Source organism: Epinephelus fuscoguttatus, linkage group LG7 (assembly GCF_011397635.1).
Source record: "Epinephelus fuscoguttatus linkage group LG7, E.fuscoguttatus.final_Chr_v1".
Lineage (NCBI taxonomy): Eukaryota > Metazoa > Chordata > Actinopteri > Perciformes > Serranidae > Epinephelus > Epinephelus fuscoguttatus.
In genome coordinates, this window is record NC_064758.1 from 4,787,869 (window position 1) to 4,807,357 (window position 19,489).

General features: G+C 41.8%; 1 protein-coding gene across 2 annotated transcripts in view; it reads left to right on the plus strand.

The window, feature by feature from the left end:
* Window positions 1-19,489, plus strand: part of plod1a (procollagen-lysine, 2-oxoglutarate 5-dioxygenase 1a) — a 75,250-nt gene that overhangs the window by 23,909 nt on the left and 31,852 nt on the right. For both annotated transcript variants that reach the window (XM_049581663.1, XM_049581662.1), the window contains exons 7-12: window positions 4,643-4,740; window positions 6,349-6,450; window positions 6,607-6,738; window positions 11,341-11,462; window positions 14,313-14,417; window positions 14,621-14,746. In XM_049581663.1, coding sequence (XP_049437620.1) covers window positions 4,643-4,740; window positions 6,349-6,450; window positions 6,607-6,738; window positions 11,341-11,462; window positions 14,313-14,417; window positions 14,621-14,746 — 685 coding nt within the window. The remainder of the gene's footprint in view (window positions 1-4,642; window positions 4,741-6,348; window positions 6,451-6,606; window positions 6,739-11,340; window positions 11,463-14,312; window positions 14,418-14,620; window positions 14,747-19,489) is intronic.

Consider the following 19,489-nt stretch of genomic DNA (forward strand, 5'->3'; position numbering starts at 1 on the left):
TGATATCAAAAGGGAAAAAAAAAATACCGTAGAGGCGCCTCTAACATGGAAGTAGAGATTATCAATCAAAACCACAGTGATATAACGTGTAGAATAACATGTGAACATGGCTCACACAGTAGTGGAAGAATATACCAAATGAAACATAAGACCAGCTACTGAGGGAACAATGTCAACACAAGCTGGCAGTGGTAATAGATTCCTTGACACATATCACAATGAAGAACGAAAAACGGAAACAATACCCAAAGCCAACAAAGTCACAGAAAGGGCCTCAAGTCGAACACCACATCGAGCCCTTTAGGAGCCAAAGTGTCCAGGGTATATATCCACAATGCTTCTCTTTTGACAACGAGAGAGTTAATATCACCACCACCACGTGAGGGCAATTTCTATGAGGTCCACAATACAGAGAATACTGGGGGTGCAGTTGGAATGTAGACTTAAAAAGAATTCTGCTGCCTGGAGAAATCTTGTGGTGTGCGCACTAGGGATGTCCCCGACTAAGAATTTTCATAGTCGAATCTGATTTGACAGATTTTTCCTTTAGCCGAATAATCGTCGAATCATGTTGTTTTCCCCCTCATTGATTCATGAGCTCATTTACGTCAGTTTCCGTTGTGTCAGAGCTAAAACAGCCAAATAAACAAATTTAATTCTTCAGTTGGCATAATGAGATAGTAATAATAAAAGTAAAAGGGTTATCATTTTATCTTTATCTTTATTCCTTTCACTTCATCAAGGTATGAGGCTCTAGATAAGTGCAGACGTGCTGCAGCCTCATCCATGTCTTTAACAGGAGTCGTTTCTGACTCGTCAGAACTTGCCATTTCATTCACAAATAAACACCCAAAAACATCATCAAAAGGTTTAGGAACAGTTTTCCTTCTTTCTGACTTCAAGTTACTTAATTAATCAACTTAGGTTCATACAAGTTCATCCACACGGACCGTGCGTCACTGCTCTCAGTTGTTTGGCCACGTTGTTAATAAAGTAGCCAAATAAAAAATCAGAGTCTATCAAGAAAACAATCGGCGGTGAAATTCGTTTCAAGACACTTCAGGTAAACGAATAATCCTTCAAAAAAGTTTGATTTGAGAGCACATACCTCCTCCAGAGTGTTTGTTTATGCGCTCCGCCACCGTAAATCATCACCACATGATTCCCACCGCTCCCTCAGGGGATGGGTCAAATGCGGTGAACAAATTTCACACACTCAGGTGTGTAACAATCACTGGGACTTTAACTTAAAATCACTGTAGGCCTCGATGCTGTTCTGATGGTCGTGCAGCACACTCACTCACCTCTGCTTATTTGGATCGAGCGACTGGGTGATTTATTCATGCATAGTAATGATTATGCCTACTGATTAAACACACTCGTCATTTTCAATTTTTTATTAACAGAAATTAGGCTGATGTTTGTATCAAAATAGGCTATATATCATGAAATACTAGAAAACAAATACAGTCTATGTCAAATCAAGATGTTCAGCAGCAGTGAGCACCCCCATATAGTCAGAATGGTACGGTCTTGTTTCATAACCACTTTTTGCGACAATTCGACGGCGAGACTGGCAGTCGAATCAGACTTCTCCGAATCGAATCACCGAATCATCGACTATTCGGGGTCACCCCTAGTGCGCACACAAGTCATAACGCAGTTGGTGAGACTCCTGATGACAGAAACACACGTCGCCAGGTATGAAAAGAAAAGAAAGATTACGATAGTCTCCATGACGCAAAATCTGGGTGAAAATCGTGTAATGTGAACTAGCCTTTAAGTGTGCTTGGTGACATCACAGAGTGACATGTCACTGTGTCAGTAGTGCCTAATCAGGTTTGAAGACTGGTTTCTCACTTAGGTGTGAGAATGAGGCTTCCTGTGGAGATAAGGACCAAATTACTGTCCTTTGTTTGGTGAACAAAGAACATGGAGTCTCAGCCACCATTCCAGATGGCATGACCCAGAGAAGAAGCCTTCACATGTCTAGTTTAGATTTTAACAAAATGTTGTAACTGTCAGGGCAAATACCAGAAGGCTTCAAAACTGCTACAAAATAGATGTTTTTTTAATTTTTTATTTTATTTTGAGAGCTAATAGCCCCTCGACATGAATATATTTTGATTATATATTTTATTTTGTTGGTAATAGTTGTGTAATTGCAATATTACATTTGAGGTTGTGCTTAAATATCATTTGTGGCACTTCAGTGATACGTCCTGACTGCATCACTGTCATGCCACAAATGACGTTAAAGCACACCCTCTCATGTAATATTGCTTAAGTGCACCCTTCCAATAACACCTTCAAGAAATGGTATGTTTCTTATCAGCCACAAGGCAACTTTTTTTTTTTTTTTTTTAACGTTACAGTAACAAACAAAACAATACAGACACCCTAACAGGATATCCACCTACAGTAAAACAACAATAAAACAAAACATGTTCAAAGGCATTCAGTTGTCTAATAGTTATAGTCTTAAATGGTGGGTTTAGACAGCAGGAGTAAAGGTTACTTCACCACATCGCACTAGATCTAACTTGGTAGGTCCACAGTCTAGTCAAGGGGGTGTACCGTGGTCCTATAAAAGGCAGCTTTCTTAAAGATCATGGCCCTTTAATAAAATCAATATATTTTCCCCATTTGGCATGGTATGGTATCCACAAGGCAACTTATTTCGAGAGTGCTTCATGCCATCTACAACATGTGACACTAACCAGCATTCTGTCCCGCTGATGATCTCAGGTTGTGCACTCTGTATGAGCTATTGAGCAGTGGGGGTGTAAAGGTACACACAGTCGTGGTTCAGTTCATTCCCCGACAATATTTAAGCTAATACCTGCAGATACAAATGACATGACAATATTGCAGTGCATCCCTAATTGACATTATGCTATTATTGGTAATATATTGACTGAGACCACTTCATGGGCAGATATTGAATTAGCGTGTTAACAGTCCACAGTGTAACAGTAAGAGTACTGTGTCTGTTTTATAGCTGCTTATGTAATGACTTGTCTTCACACTGCTTTGGAAAATTACACTAGCTACAAGTCTTTCAGAAAACCTGTTGGTAACCAGCGTTTAACTTCTTCTCTGGCTCTTTCCTGTGTTTCTCTCTCTGTCCAGTCACTAATCTGGTAAATAAATTACTGATATATCATCACCTTACAGGTTTCAGAGCTGATGGGGTTTACAGTTGCAATGACTTAGGCAGGGCTGCAGGTTGAGACATGAGCTGAACTGTCTGTGGTGTCTGCAGCATTTTTTTTTTCTTTTGAAGCAGGGGAAAGAATTTGTTAGTTTACTGAGAGAGAGATGTGACAATACCAGGAGTCTGGAGGTATGAATGGACTCCCTCAGGGCCCCTCCTCCCCACACTGCTTGTATGTACACTGCAAGCTATATAGGAAGGCTATATTTGTGGTCAAGGAAAAGCCAATACTTAGCCGGCTAAGCTTACCACTGGCACCTACCTGTCCAACAGAAAACAAGCTAACTCTGTGTCCACACTGTAAACCCCATTTTGCTCACTCAACGTAATTTTGTTGGAAACAGCTTACATTCAAAACTTTTAGTTTAGTACAATACAGTAACATTTTGAGTACAGCAGACACACAGTAAATGTGTCACATTATGTCAGTTTAACATAACTGTTTTTCACCAAAGCACAACTTTATGTTAGTTGCTCTAATATCCACACAGGAGCGGTCACTAATACACTTTTTCCATTTATACTCTTGGCTGCGCTGAGTCAGGCCAAGCTGCTCCAGAGATGGACCTTCACTGGAGTAGGTCCAAAAGCCGGGCCGCCCGCCTGCAAGCGGATAGCAATGATGTCTCACCAACCACAGCCAATCCCCAACAACCCCCCTTCTCCCTCCCAAATAAGCGTGTGAGACTCTCCTCACCTATGTCTGCAGGAGACCAGAGAGAAAGGCGTTTGTAAAAGTCTCTGTGTGTTCAGCTCTCAGTACTTTTGTAGCTTCTAACTGAATCTCTGTGGTTTGGAGTTTAGTTTCTCTCCTGCATCCAGTTTTTACTTTAGATATCTGCTTTATTTTACAGTTTCATGTTCACTATCAGCTGTATTAGAAGTTATGTGAAGTTGCTGCTCGAAAACTCAACATTTCCGTTTTTTGCTGCTTTACAATAAAAGTTTTTACATAAAATAATGAGGGACCTTTACTGTGAAGAATCTATAGGAAATGAAATGTGTTAATACTGAATTAGCGGAACTTTGTTAGCAGCTTCTCTTCAATAAAGGCAAGTCTAATAATAGGAGGAAAGTAAAAGCAGAAACAGCCACAGTGCGATGTTGATGCAGAGCTGCAAACAACAGGCTCGTACCAACATAATCTAGACTGGATCAGTCCACTGCATTTGAACATCATCACTCAAGACAAGCCATCATCAGTATATAGACACACCTTCAAGCCAGCCCGTGACTGTTGAAAAGGGACATAACAGTGTATACGACCTAACTCCTGGTGCATATGTCTTTTACCACATCATTAATTGTAACCCATTAGAACCATTGTGAAATACATAAACATTGATCACTGCATAATGTGTGTGTGTGTGTGTGTGTGTGTGTGTGTGTGTGTGTGTGTGTGTGTGTGTGTGTGTGTGTTTCCAGACGAAGTGGTACTGAAGTTTGAGGATGGACGGGTACGAGCCAGGAATGTTCTGCATGACACCCTACCTGTCATCATCCATGGGAACGGACCAACGAAGGTACTGACCTATCAAACCATACCCAAAAATCACATGCTAAACACTGTAGCCCCATAAAGCTAACCATCAGAGCAACTTCAGGCAAGATCAGCAGTATGTGCGGGTGTTCACTCAGTGATTCTGTTCACACTTTGTCTGAACTTAGTCTGAAACTGTTGTGACACTCATAAACTGTAAAAATAATGGACCATGCTACTGTGACATTACCCATTGGTTTATAGACTCCCGTTGTGAAGCCTCGAGTTCAGCACTTCGGCCATCTTGTTTTTTTGTTGTTGTTTTTTGGAGCCAGAAGTGACTTTTGGGGTGAGGGGATGGAGCTGTGGAGGAGCGAGAGGTGGAAGCACAGGGCACTATCAGCAGTCAGCCTGTTACTCAGAGTGGTCCACATGCCCCTTGGTGACACTTGTTTTTTTTCTACATCCAGTGTTGGGCAGTAGTGTCACTACACGTAGCGACGTTACAAACTTATTTCTCAGTAGCGTGGTGGTAACGTCTCTACTTTCTGAGGCAAATAGCTTTTCAGTAGTGAAGTTGATCAACTGACCAAGTAGCGCAGTAGCGTCCACAAAAGTAACAAGCTAGGTTTCCAGCAGCTTTCAGTCTGTACAGGAAGTCACAAGTAAACTCATATCCTGTTTGATTTGATGCTGACTTATTAAAAGTTTTATCAGACCCACATATCAGTTTGTTGTAAATCTTCAAGTGTTTTAAGAACGACACAGTAGCCCACTGAAATGCTTTACATGCGATTTGTAATTTTTATTCATAGTTCAACCTCCATTTTACATGAATTGTCAGTTGCATCAGCATCATATCAGTTTGCTGCTGCAAAGCAGACCAGTCCCCTCAACTACATCTAAACTGAACATCAGTCTAACAGTCAAACACAGGGGAAAGAAGTATAAGACAACAGCTTTCATTAAAAATCAGTCAGACATAGTCAGGGCTTCACATCTGCACAGATGTTATTTTAAGAATCCTCACATCTCACTTGCTGCAAGTCTCTGTGTTGTAAAATACTTAAGTAATTAAAACAGTCCAGTGTTAAAATTCAATAGACTCTCTGTAGTCTATGATAAATGTATTTAGTCTGTGACTCCCAGACGTCTCCATCAGTAACAGCATGTATTCTGTTAAGAGAATAAACCTTCTTGTGAGATCTTGTGAGAATATCGTTGTCCACTTTAGCATGATGTCAGAGCAAGTCAGGATGAAGTCGGAGACAAATCTAACCAGCGTGCACTGTGCAGCGATCACTGGTGATCAAATCTGTGCAGCCCTGGCTCAAAAACGAGCCCACTGTTTGTTTGTGGCTTGTAAGCTACAGGTTTGTGACAGTGTGTCTTGGTGCCCTGCCAGCTCAGCTGTCAATCAAACATGTACACCTGCCCACCCACCCAGAGGGTTCGAGGTTAAAGGAGCATTCATGATCCATCTTTTATTCTTCCTGCCAATAATATTATTTAAGAATATTTGTGTCCAGTAAATCAGCCAGTCAAAGTATTTGTAGTTGTTGTTAAGACATTTAAAGCTATTTTCTTTTACTAGGCACGGGGCGTTGGATTGAGATATGATAACCAACAAGAACACTTATTTGTTTTCCAGCTCCAGATCAACTACCTGGGTAACTACATCCCCAACACATGGACATTTGAGACAGGATGCACAGTGTGTCATGAGGACCTCCACCCACTGACAGCTCTGAAGGTCTGTTCACAGGCTTTTGTGATCACATCCCCTGATTGAATTTAATCGGTACTAAGGATGGTTTTAACAGTTCAGGTGTTTTGTTCCATCAACATTTGGTGCCAAATAGAATTAATAATGTCCTGGAACTTCTATGATGCTTGTTTTTTCCAACAGGAGAGTGAGTACCCTCTGGTGGTTATTGGCATCTTCATTCAGCAGCCCACCCCTTTTGTGACAGTGTTCTTTGAGCGCCTACTGAAGCTCCAGTATCCAAAGAACAGACTTAAACTCTTCATCTACAACAAGGTAACAGCAGCATAGCCAGATATACTCATGTAGATGGGCCTGTGGGGATATAATGTATGCTAGAGACAAAGTGGTCGGTAGATCAACCATAACATTATTCCTCTGCGCCTGGTGACAGCGTGGCCAGAGGCATTGCTCCATTCTATAATCCTGTCAGGAGAAAAAAAAAACCTTTTGGCTTCTCTTTGTTTTACAGTCTGCTGTCCAGGGGGTTCAATACATTTCGATACATTTCAGTGATTCTCAGGAATTATTTGCCCACTTGCTCTGTAGGTTTAACTTTGCATTGAAAAGTTATGTTTGTTCCCTGTGTGTAACTTTCATTTCCACATCTTGGAATGTAGGATATTGGCCCTGTAAAGGGGTTAAGTCTATAAATGTGTCAGTTGCCCATTAGTGTGCTTTTTAAGTCTTTGCAGGCCATGTCCTGACTCCCTATGAGTTCAGATCTGAATGTAAAGTTGAGGTCACCATTATTACTGGTTGCTTGGTTACACTGTAACCTTGGTTCTCTGAGTGAGGTGATTATCTCTCCACCCAGCAGTTATATCATAACTATGTGAATTATCCCCATCTGGGGTAATCGATGTGAAAAATCAAAAATCTTAAAGCAACACAATGTAGTTTTTGAGCCCTCAAAATATATATCCACGATCCTTGTGATGTACATCAACTCACAATAGGATGTTTCACTTGCACTGGCACTATGCAGTTTCAGGGTTCGGGTAGGAACCCAGACACAAAAAAAAGACTACAAAATTTGGCTGCTTTACGGCATACGTCATATCCCCCTCCTCTCTTTAGGGTAGCATAGCCGAACCGAGGTGAATGAAGTTAGACGTGGTTGTCATGGCTGAAGCGACAAAGAAAAGTAGTGTCAAAGAACAAAGAAAAGAAAATGGGAGAGCGATAAAATAAAGAGCTCAAACAAAGATTAATATTGGCCCGGCTTTCACACGCTAGCGAGAGATGAAAGAGGAGGAGGGATGCCTGACCGATGGTGACCTGGCACTGTTACTGCTGTCCCCCCTCTACCTAGGAGACTCACTGTCTGCAGGTCGGCTGCCTCAGGCAGGTACATTTTAAGATAAAGTGTTAGCCTACATACAGACAGCTTTCATTTTAGTTTGTCTTTAACAGTTTGCTGTTAGCATGTGCTTGTGTCGACCGCGATCGTAAATCATAATAGCAGTGAATGAGAGACTGCGAACAGAGCAGATTGAAATATGGCTTTCTACATGCTGATCACATGTATTGATTAAGTATTGGCTTGGTTGGCAGAGGTTTTATCGCACTTATTTATAGTAAAAAGCGTAGCTGTTGCTGCCCAGAGTAATCTTGAAATTATATTCCCTTCATCTGCACCGCAGCCTCTCTGCTGTTGTCTGACTGACTTCACTCTGTTGAGTTTGTCTTCCCTGATAGCCAACTTTGTCATGATTGTGAAGATCTCCGAGCACAAAACCTCCCTGTGCTGGTGGTCTGCAATGATTGAAAATGCAGCCACCCTTGTCAGAGGAGGAGTGCTTTGGAACTGTAAACGATACCGCCAGAGCCTCCCATGTCGCGTGAGGGCAAGGGAAGGCTGGGGGTGATACTGCATAAGGACTGAGGCGTGGGCTTGGGTGGCCCCTGGCCACTGCTATGTCTTCGGTCCCATTTAGACTTGCCACGCTGTGCTGCGTCCAGCCCCGACATATCTTCCTGAACCCAAGCAGGCTGAGATTGCTTGGGCTGCTGTGGCTGATGCCGCTGCCAGCCCTTACCTTACTTCAAGGGGCCTGACACTTCCTTAACACAGCGAAGGGATTCCTGGCCCTGCTGAATCATCATGGATGTGTCAGGCCCAAACAAGGCAGGTGGCTCAACAGGAAGTTTGAGCTGACATGCCCTATCCTCTGGCTGCAGCATGGACTGTGAGAGCCAGAGATGGCGCCTGGCCACCTAAAAACTTGCCAAAGCACTGCTAGCCTCTTCACCCTGCTACCTCATGAGCTTTGGAAGAAGTGAGGAGACACATTGTAGTTCGGCTATTAGATCTGTACTACACTCCTCCTCCAGCTGACCAACCAGATGGCGCTGGTACAGGGATAGCATGGCACCCGTGTTGCCATGACTCCATGCATTCTCCCATCAAACCATCCATTACCACAGCCTATCATCCCCCAAATGTCAACAGCAGCCATACAACTACAGAGCCCCGACCAGCATGCCCCTGCCATTGGTTTTGCAAACTGACTCCTTACCATCTCCTCGATGTCAGAAAGGAGAAGCACGAGGAACCGTGCAGGTCGCCCCCCTGTTTCATCATCGAAATGGAAGGGGGCGGGACCCTGGCCACCTGGCAGTTCAAGCCCCAGAGCCAAAGCAGCTCAGCCAATAATTTACTTAAGGAGAGGTGACTGCTGGTCATGCTCCCTCACAAGCACCTGCTGCCCCTCTGAGGACAACTCCTTGTCCTCTAGGAGCCCAAGGCCAAGAATGTCTACCTTCTCCTCTGACCCGGGCGAGGAGGAGCTCCTATCCAACCCAGCAAAGTACCCAGGAGCAGGGACGTTCCCATGTGACACAGTCTGCTCACCCCCACTGATACTGTAATAGTGGAGGCAGAAGAGCGCACTGATAGGCCCCTGAGCAGCGTGTTTGACTGTGCCCAGTCTGTTCATGGTTATTTACACTGTCCATAACAATAACTATGTCAGGTCAGGTCAGTGCCCTCCTAATATAATGTAGGGGAAACACTGAATCAAGCAAGAAGACTAATGATACCTTTTTTTTTTATTATACTGTAATCGCAATTGCTAATCGCGATATTGTCCACTCAAATTGCAGTCGCACATTTTTATCAAATCGTGCAGCACTAATGTCCTGCATATTCCAGACTGCTGGATGGTGAAAAACGTGACAAAATTAGCGTATCCCCCGTGGTTACAGGTAGTTTCTATCAGGTTTCTATCCATCTGTAAAGAAATGTACTTCCCTGCGTTGAACACTAGAGGCATCATCCATGTACAGACAGCAGTCACATATGTAAGTGGAAACATGGCTTAAGTCAGGCTTGAGCCAGCTGCTATGCCTCAACCGTGCATAAACAGACAGATTCAATACACGGACATGGCACCCCTCTTAACTGTTTCACTCCTTATTGTCAAAAAGAAGAAACAGTGATTAGCTATTCTCGAGAAGGACCAGTGAGGGCCAGCTCTCCAACCTAAACTAAGGTAAGTGGACAGAACACTAAACTCATCTCTCTTTTTCTTTCTGCTCTCACGTGGACTCCGACAGGTTGAAATCAATGAATCAGTGGGTGCATGTGCAAGGTAGGGCTTTTATAGCCTGGCGCATGCGGGCCATGTAAAGTGGTGCGTCTTAATAACTACTGGGATTGGAGATAATCTTGGTACGATGGAGAACATGAATTGCAAGACACCAAACTACTTCAAAGCTGCCAATGAGCTGTGCCGCAGAAGAATGATTTGGGTTTTTAGTTTCATTCACTACACTAACTTGTAAAGTAAAAAAAAGAACATAACAAAGGACTGAAATGAAAGCTCAGTAACCCCTTTAAACCCAAACCTTTTTTTTTTTTTTTTTTTTTGAGAACCATAACTCAGTCAGATGTAAACACATGCACATCATAAACACAGTCCTGATATCAGTGGAATCAATTTGATTTCAATGCAAACAGGAACTATCAACTCAGTACTAGCAGGGAGTGCAGCATGACGTAACCAGAATGTATAAAAAAAAAAAAAGGCTGAAAACAAGGCGAAGTCCAAACGAAATATTTATTCTGACATTAAGGCTCTCAGTTCTGCACTTGCTTCAGGGTTCCCACAGACATGGAAAGACATTGAAAAAGCAGTGAAAGTTTTGGAAAAGGTTATGGAATTTTGTTGTGTGTGTAATGAAATTGTTACAGTAATCTTCCATGGATAACCTTCCACATAATGTAACATAATGGCAGATTAATTTTCTGTAGCTATCATCGAAATGCAGACTAATATACGTTAAAGTGACGCTTTGCTACCATCACATATGTTTCTTCATTTTCTCTCCATGTTCCATCTCTCCCTTACTGTATGCCAGCTAGCTGAAATTATGTTTGAATAGAGTTTGATTCTGATATGTTGGAAAAGTGTCTGGCAAGTGGGGCAAGAAGATTTTTTTCTGATAGTGGTTTCATGAAAGGTCATTAAAAAGTTATGAAATGTTGTCCATGTTGACTATCCTAAAAGCCCGTGTATACATATATATATATATATATATATATATATATATATATATATATATATATGACGAGAGTGAAAACCAAGTCAAAACAGGCAGAGGTAGTAAACCTGTTTGATTTTAAGAGCTTGTTGTCCGAATAAAAGCCCCTTGCTAGGGCACTGTCATCTGTGGAAAAAAGCTACTGGTAGTACAAATGTATACCATAATGACATGACATTGCTGTCACCAACGCTCATATCTGCTTATTTAGTGCTGCTTTCAGAGTCTGTAGTAACTCAGACTGCTCCTGCTCTGCACTTCTTTTTCTATCTATCTATCTATCTATCTATCTATCTATCTATCTATCTATCTATCTATCTATCCCTCCAGGAAGCTCATCATGAGCAACAGGTCAGCTCTTTCCTGAAGGATCATGGAAGCCTTTATCAGGAGGTGAAGTTCATCAGGCCTGAAGAGGAGATGGATGAAGCTGCCTCCCGCAACCTGGGCTTGTGAGTTCCACATAGTGGTCAGCTGTATGACAGTGTATTTCTAAAGAAAGTGTGTTACACAAAGTCATATGTGGTCACCTTAGAATGAATACTTTAACCAGGGCTCCCATGTTCATGGAAACCTGGAACTGTCGTGGAATGTCACAATCACATGTTCCAGGTCTGGAAAAGTCATGGAATTAGTCAAAATCATTGATTGTTTTGGAAAAGTCCTCGAATGTGTTGTGTGTAATAAAATGTCTTGTTGTTGTTGTTGTCAGTCCTCTGTAGATAATCTTCCATGTCTACTTCCAAGGCTTTAAAAAAAGGATATGCCTATGGATACATTTGCATCCAGTAATGAGTTTATAATTAATTGCATGAAGAATACAGTTAGTACAGATAGTATAATCAGTTTTCTTTTCCCTCATGCTTGAACATCAGTGCCAGACTGATATACAGTAAGTGCTAATATGACTGTGCCTGTAGTTTTAAGTATTTGAAGTGAGTATGAGCATAACTAACTATTAGAGACTGGAAAAGGTTGCTGATTAATTTTGATAAAATAATTATCATTTGGAGTATACTATACATTTCTTCATTTTACCCATTGTGAATGTTCTCTTTTATTAGTCCTTAAAAAAAATTATGGAAAGTTTTGGAACTTTATCAATGAAATTGTGTGGGAAAATGTGTTCCTTTAACACACTGACAGAAAGAAGTTGTGTATGTTAATTTTATATTTACTTGGTTTATGGTGCAAATCCTGTAGTGTTTTCTCTATCCTAAAGAAGCAGTTTGAGAGGCTTTACGAGAAGCAGTGTGGTCATTTACTGAAAGTCCCTCTCCAGTCAAAAAGGTGTTGTTCTTCACTGTACAGAGTGATCGATGCACAGATGTGATGTTGTTTAAACATTCATCTGCTGATCAGGGGACATTTCTCCATCCATCCATCCATCCATCTATCCATCCAGCCATCCATCCATCCATGATCATGGGGCAGCCTCTGGGCTAAAAAATTAAGCCAACTCAGAAATGCAAAAAATGGCAGTTTCATGAATGTCCACTTGAGGCTGGCTCCAGAAGCCAGTCAGTCCCCGTAGAATGCTATGTAAAAATGCCCAAATATACAGCAGAAATAAACATGTTTACAGCCTGGTAAAAAAATAAAAAATAAAAAAAAACCCATTTTGGTCTCTATAGGTGATGCCAACTTTAATAACAACTGCACGGGGAGTGAATTTTTACACATTTTATACAATAATATCTGCAATGATGTTACAGTGTGTTCACGTTGGTTTGGTCAGGCTGTATTCACAAATTTTTCATATATTTTCCTATGAAAAGCTATGAAATGCGAATATGTTGGTCAGGTTTTCATCCAAAAGTTGTACACTCTTCCATGTTTACTGTCAAAACTGTCACTATGCAAATACTAACGGCCGGTCCCAATACTCACACTTATTATTACCCTAGAAATACCCACTTGCACTTGGTTGTGTGCATTCACTTTTAAGCTAGTGGTGTCCTAAAACAGAATTGAGGTCGTGGAAGTGGTTTCCAACACTTAAAATCCACCCTAGAGTCCAAGGGAGCCCCGACCCACACTTAAAACAAAGTGTAGGATGAAATTTCCCAGAACACCTTGCGAAGTCAGCAACTTTGGCAAGTTTTGGAAAACAATTTGTTACTGTATGATCAGAATGTAGGCTATACAAACAACAGATGGTTAGACTAGCGTAAACTCATCAGCAACTCGGTTGAACACAGCGTCAAAATATTTAAACAAATCGACTTTCCCCAACAAAATCGATCAGAACTAGAAGATGTCGTAGGCGGCTCCTGTTTTCAGCATTTCTTCTTTGTTGATTCATCAGACAGAGAAGAATAAACATAGCACGCGCCACAGCACAGGCACTGGAGCCGGCATTTTCAAACCTGATTGACTACCGGTGTCTTGCGTCACCATGTGACGTATGCCTGCACGTCGGCCACCCCGATTTGCATGAAGTGATGTCTCATTTCTTAGGGAAAGATCTCTACCCTAATATTTCTCACTTCCCTCATCAAGGGTTATCTCGCAAATGAGGGCACTCAATACCAAGTGGAAGATTTAAGGGGTAGAAATGGGATTGGGCCTAACTTTTGTCTCTCTGACAGTCTGCTCTGTGCTGGAAGTTTCAGGCTTCTTTGCGGTTGCTGAGTCGAAGTCTTTTCCCCCGTTGATACGTTCTTCCTATATTAGACAATGATTGGCATTCGCATTAGATACATACCTTATCTGGCTACCTGGTGTACATTTGAATCTCAGATTTTAGAGGTAGAAAGTGGTTTCTGGCACAACTTCACCGATTCACAAGGTGCATGGAGAGTGAGGAAACACTGAAGAATGTCAAAAGAGCTCCAGCAACACTTATGGTATGGAAAGAAACTTTATTGACCGACGTGTTTTGGCTTGTGGCCAAGGATGACCCTGATGAAGGCCACAAGCCGAAACGCGTCGGTCAATAAAGTTTCTTTCCGTACCACAAGTGTTGCTGGAGCTCTTTTGACAATCTCAGATTTTAGGGCAGTGCAATAAAGCAAGGAAATGTGAAAACACCTCTCTAGTGACAAACTTTGCACAGATACAGGTCAGTGTAGTCAAGGTCAGACATTTAAGGGAACGCAAACAGAAGGAAAACACATTTTTGAATGGAGGGTGACTTAAATGAAAATAGCAGGAGCTTTTGTGCACACAGTGTCTCACAGGCAAAAATGAAGCGTCACAGTGTTGGAATACATGCAAATACGTGGGATGCTTGACAGTGGTATTGTGTATGTAGCCCTTCTCTTTAATGTCACACAACATGTGTCTGTCCTTCCTTTCAGTGATACGTGCCGGAAGGACCAGGACTGTGACTATTTCTTCATGTTGGACATTGAAGTGGTCTTAAAGAATGAGAACACACTTAAAATTCTCATTGAACAAAACCTGTAAGTATATTCACCAGTATTGAATTAGTAACAATGATCTTGTGCCAGTTTATGTCATGGGGCTGCTGTGGGCATATACATATATAACACATATAGTAAATCTCTTAATTTCTATTATAAAAATGTATTTGCACGAGTTATGTTTTTATTAAATGTATGAATAAGAAATATACAGTAGTAACACTCCTTTCTTTGTTCATTAGTCCTATTGTGGCACCGATGATAACTCGAGCTGGTCGACTGTGGAGCAACTTCTGGGGAGCCCTGAGTGCAGAGGGCTACTATGCCCGGTCTGAGGACTACGTGGACATTGTTCAAGGACGCAGAGTGTGAGTTACTGAAAAGTTGCAAAGACTTCAGAGGGGCGTTTAGTAACAGATGACTGAAAGAAAATTTTATTGACAAAGACCAATCAGCAGAGCAGTTTAGACAACATTACAGAAAACTACAGAATGCATGGAATAAAATCAAACTGATCTGTAGAATTACCAACTAATATATGTGATTGTTTCACTGGGCAGTAATTAAAGTTATATTCTGTTGACCCACAACCTATGTACATACTCCAATAAAAGCCTGTGTTAAAGTTATTGTCAAGCTCTTTGCGGCATGAACAAATACAGGATGGGTAAAAAAGGGGGGCTGTTAAATTACTTACGGCTCACATGGTAAATTCAGCAAAATCAATACAACAACAGTCATGTCATACTCAACATTAATTTTCATTTGCTTTCCATTTTTAAAGTGAGTGACAGTGACTTCTTCAATTTATAGACAATGGAGGTACAGACAACAGTTATTTCTGTGTGGATGAGATGAAATTTGTCAACTGTAAATATTTAAAGAAATATTGTTTGGTATGTCGTATTTCTCACACAACCAAATGTATGACAGCAGACTACGCTCTGTATATATACATCTGAAATTTTCTCCATACCTTTGTTAATCTAACTGGGAATGCTGGTATTGGCAGTAGTAAAGGAAAAAAAAGCCTAGTCAGAACTATTTTCTGAAGTTGAACAATTAACTATTAGTAGACCTACGATACAGTGGCATCATGGTTCAATACATTTTCGTTACAGCAAAAACAGAGAAATGCCAGAGATATTTCCTTGGTTTTGAAAATTTTAAATGTATAAAAACAAACATGATGTGGGCCTTGGGGGTTTTATTTGTACAAAGCAGGAATTTTTGTCTGGCTGAAGTAGGCTCGTATAAGTCTGCTAAATCAATGATTGATGAACACATTATATGATGAACACATTATACATGTTAAAAAATAATAGTTTAAAACATGAAAAGACAAATAACTGTAGTGCTGAACTGTGGAATAAGACTGTTGGAATGTTTTTCATAATTTCTGCGTCCCACTATATAAAAATTACATTACTACTGACATTAGAGCTCATAATATCAGTATAATTTCTTTTGTCCACTGTGAGTCAGTGGCAAATTTGCTACGTCCCATGAGCTATCTGAGCTCTTTCAGTCTAATAAATACATGAATAACCATATCTGTTACAGACACAGTCATATAAACACAAGCTAAACAGCTGTCACTGACAGACCTGTCAGTCTTTCTGGCTAAATCAGCTACCCTGCTTACTACTGTGGGTGTGTGCTTTGTGTCAACGTTAGCTGCTAAGCAAGAGGCTATAGCCACGCAGCGGCTCTTGTTCCCAGGTTCGGGGTGTGTATGTGCTGTGACTGTTTGCTGGTGGCTTAGCTGCTAAAGAGAGTCTTTTGCGGCGCAGTCTGTGGCTTCGAGCTTCAGCTTGGGGGTTGTGTATGTTACTGTGTTACTGCTGCTAATGAGAGCCTGTAGCTGTGCGGTGGCTCGTTCCTCAGCTCTATGTGTTTTTATCCACTACTCTCTCGCCATCAAAATGGCTCCAAACACAAGACCTGTAGGGTGTCAGGTGATCTTCTATTTCTGGTCTCCGAGTGTGTCTCGCTGCAGTAGAATGTTCTCCTCTACCGACCTCTCAGCTCACCTCATCCAGCCATGAGACCCCATATTCAGCATCTCCTCACCCCCTTTTTCCTCCGACTACATTAATATACGGGGACTCAATAACCAGAAACATCTGTTTTTTTCAAAGCTCTCAGATCTGCTCCAAACACTGCCGCCCTCCATCCACAGAATAATTCTTCATGTTGGGACAAATGACTCTGCTTATCGACAATCCGAGGTGACTTTTACAGTTGCTTAACAGCTGCGGAAAATCCATCTTCATCAGTGGACCGCTTTCTCCTCACAGCTGTGGGTCAGAAAAGTTCAGCAGGATCCTTTGTTTTCACACCTGGCTCCAGTCTCTCTGCAGGGCTTGCAATGTTTGCTACATTGACAATTTCCACCTGTTTTGGAATCACCAATCCTTTTTTAAGTCCGATGTCATCCACCCCAACAAGCTAGGCTGCAGCATGTTCAAGGCTAATCTGCAGCACGCTGTGCAATATCACCCACGTGACTGACTGCTGTCTCACCTCACTCACACACCCACACAAGTCCCTCCCTCTTCCTCTATGGTGATTTCCCAGTATACTACTGCCTGCCAGACTGAAAATAGCCCTTGTTTGACTGTTTCCCCAGTCTGCACTGTAAAAAAAAAAACTGTCAAGCTCACAGTCAGCTGGTCCTCCTGTGACTCTCATCCCAACCCGTCTTACTCTCAGATAGGGCTGGGCGATATGGCCTAAAAAAAAAAAAAAGTGAATTTTTTTCACAACAAATCCGATTCATGATTTAAATTGATCACTTTCCACCGGGAAGATCAAGTTAGTTTTATTTAATTTTATTTTCTATGTAGCTCCAGATCATAACAGAAGTCATTTAAGGTCGCCTTTCCTATAGAACAAGTCTATGCCCTGTCCTTTTATTAAACTAACTAAAGAGTTATGTTATTTATCTTGTTTACACAACGGCATGTCAGTTCTGTCTCTACACGGTGCACGTTTACAATCCTCCTATGCTCTGTGTCGCCCACGGCAGAATTCGGCCCCGATGCGCACACACAGACACGTGTGCACACACACAGACATGTGCGCGCTCGCGCACACACACACACACACACACACAAGTCATTTAAGGTCGCCTTTCCTATAGAACAAGTCTATGCCCTGTCCTTTTATTAAACTAACTAAAGAGTTATGTTATTTATCTTGTTTACACAACGGCATGTCAGTTCTGTCTCTACACGGTGCACGTTTACAATCCTCCTATGCTCTGTGTCGCCCACGGCAGAATTCGGCCCCGATGCGCACACACAGACACGTGTGCACACACACAGACATGTGCGCGCTCGCGCACACACACACACACACACACACACACACACCAGGACTCAACAATAAGGATTGCCCGGGGCAATAAAACTCAAGGTCAGGCATGTAAACTAACAACTCACTTGCCTGATCGGGCAAGTTGCTAAAAATAGTAAAAGTTAATAACTAATTGATAAAATAAATGTATTTTAAAACGTGCTCCTTCGGCTCTGATGCAGCGGTCTCTCTGCCTGAAGTCACAGGCACAGCTGTGTAACAATGTCCTGCCCACAGCCCCCATTGATATTATTTTGCGCGACGGATGCTTCATATAATAACATAACAATATACTATTTATGGTGTTATGTCATCGTGTCATTTCTGTCTCTACATGGTCACGCGTTAACAATTCTCCTCTGCTTTCTGTATCGCGCACGGCGGAGTTCCGCCACACACACAGGTGAGCATGCTAGAGCGGCTCGGGCCGCAATTTCCTGACCAAACCTGACCCCGAGCCCGGTGCAGTTTGTCAACTGACAAAGTTATTGTTATGGACACTGTGTAAATAACCATCAACAGACTGCTGTTATGCACAGACAAACAGCTGCTCACACAGCAGCGTAGCACGGCACTCATGAGCTTGTGTTGTGTTCAGGCGTTGTCACGTAAATAACAACATCCAGCACATAAATAGGTCATAGCACAAAACAGCAGCATGTCAAGTGACTTTTTACTTTTATTATATTCAATAAAACTGTATTTTCCTAAATCTTGAGACACCTCATATGTAAGCTAGACAGACATTTCACCTGCTCATACTGTGCGCACATTTACTGTATGTACTTAGTCCTAAAGAGCCCTTCTGGTGCCAGTAGATACATAGAAACATCCCAGCAGGCTGTGCTTTGCAAGCATACAAAAAAGTTTCACGCATGTGAAAATTATTTTTCATGCGCGTGCTTCACCTCTGCTGCTACAACTCCATCCTAGGGGAAACACTGCTGTGTGCGTTTTGTGTAACAGGTGGATGTGGTAGTCTACTGGTAGAGTAGAGAGAGAGCTAAATAGCGTTGAAGTAGAGTAGAGCAGGGCAGAGAGATGGAAGCAAAATATATTAAACCCGGTGTTAATACAGCAGAACTGGAGAGAGGGGTGAAAAATAAATAGAGGTGGGCATGGCTCAAGTAGGGCGCAAAATTATAGACGGAGAATGATTGACAAATTTTTCACTTTAAGCCCTGACAATGTCATTTTGTGTAGGAATTAAGCTACAATACATGACGTATGTTGTTTTAATTAATAAATACAGTGTGAATAAAGATTACATAACATAAAAATAACTGCAGTCTTTGTTATTTGATAGCCGCTTAAATTAAACAATTTTTATAGCGCAAGTAAAAACTGACTTCGGGCAAGTAGATCTCTGACCAATTTGCCCGACCGGGCAAGTGAAAAAAAAACCTTAGCGTTGAACCCTGCACACACACACACACACACACACGCACACACACACACACACACACACACACACACACAGGTGAGCACACTAGAGCGCGGCTCGGGAGGCATTTTCCAGAGTCCGAGACAATTATAACCGAGCCTGGCCCGAACTTGCCGCACGGCACCGAACACACAGTCTATGGAGAGGAGTGATTGAAATGATTATCTTGAGTGATTTCAATAGTAACTGACTTGATTTCTCCTCCTCCAATGATAGGAATTTAATTAATAGTGTAAACCTCACTCAGTTAATTAAGGAACCTACAAGAGTTGATTATCTGTTGTCGTCTCTGTTGGACTGGATACTT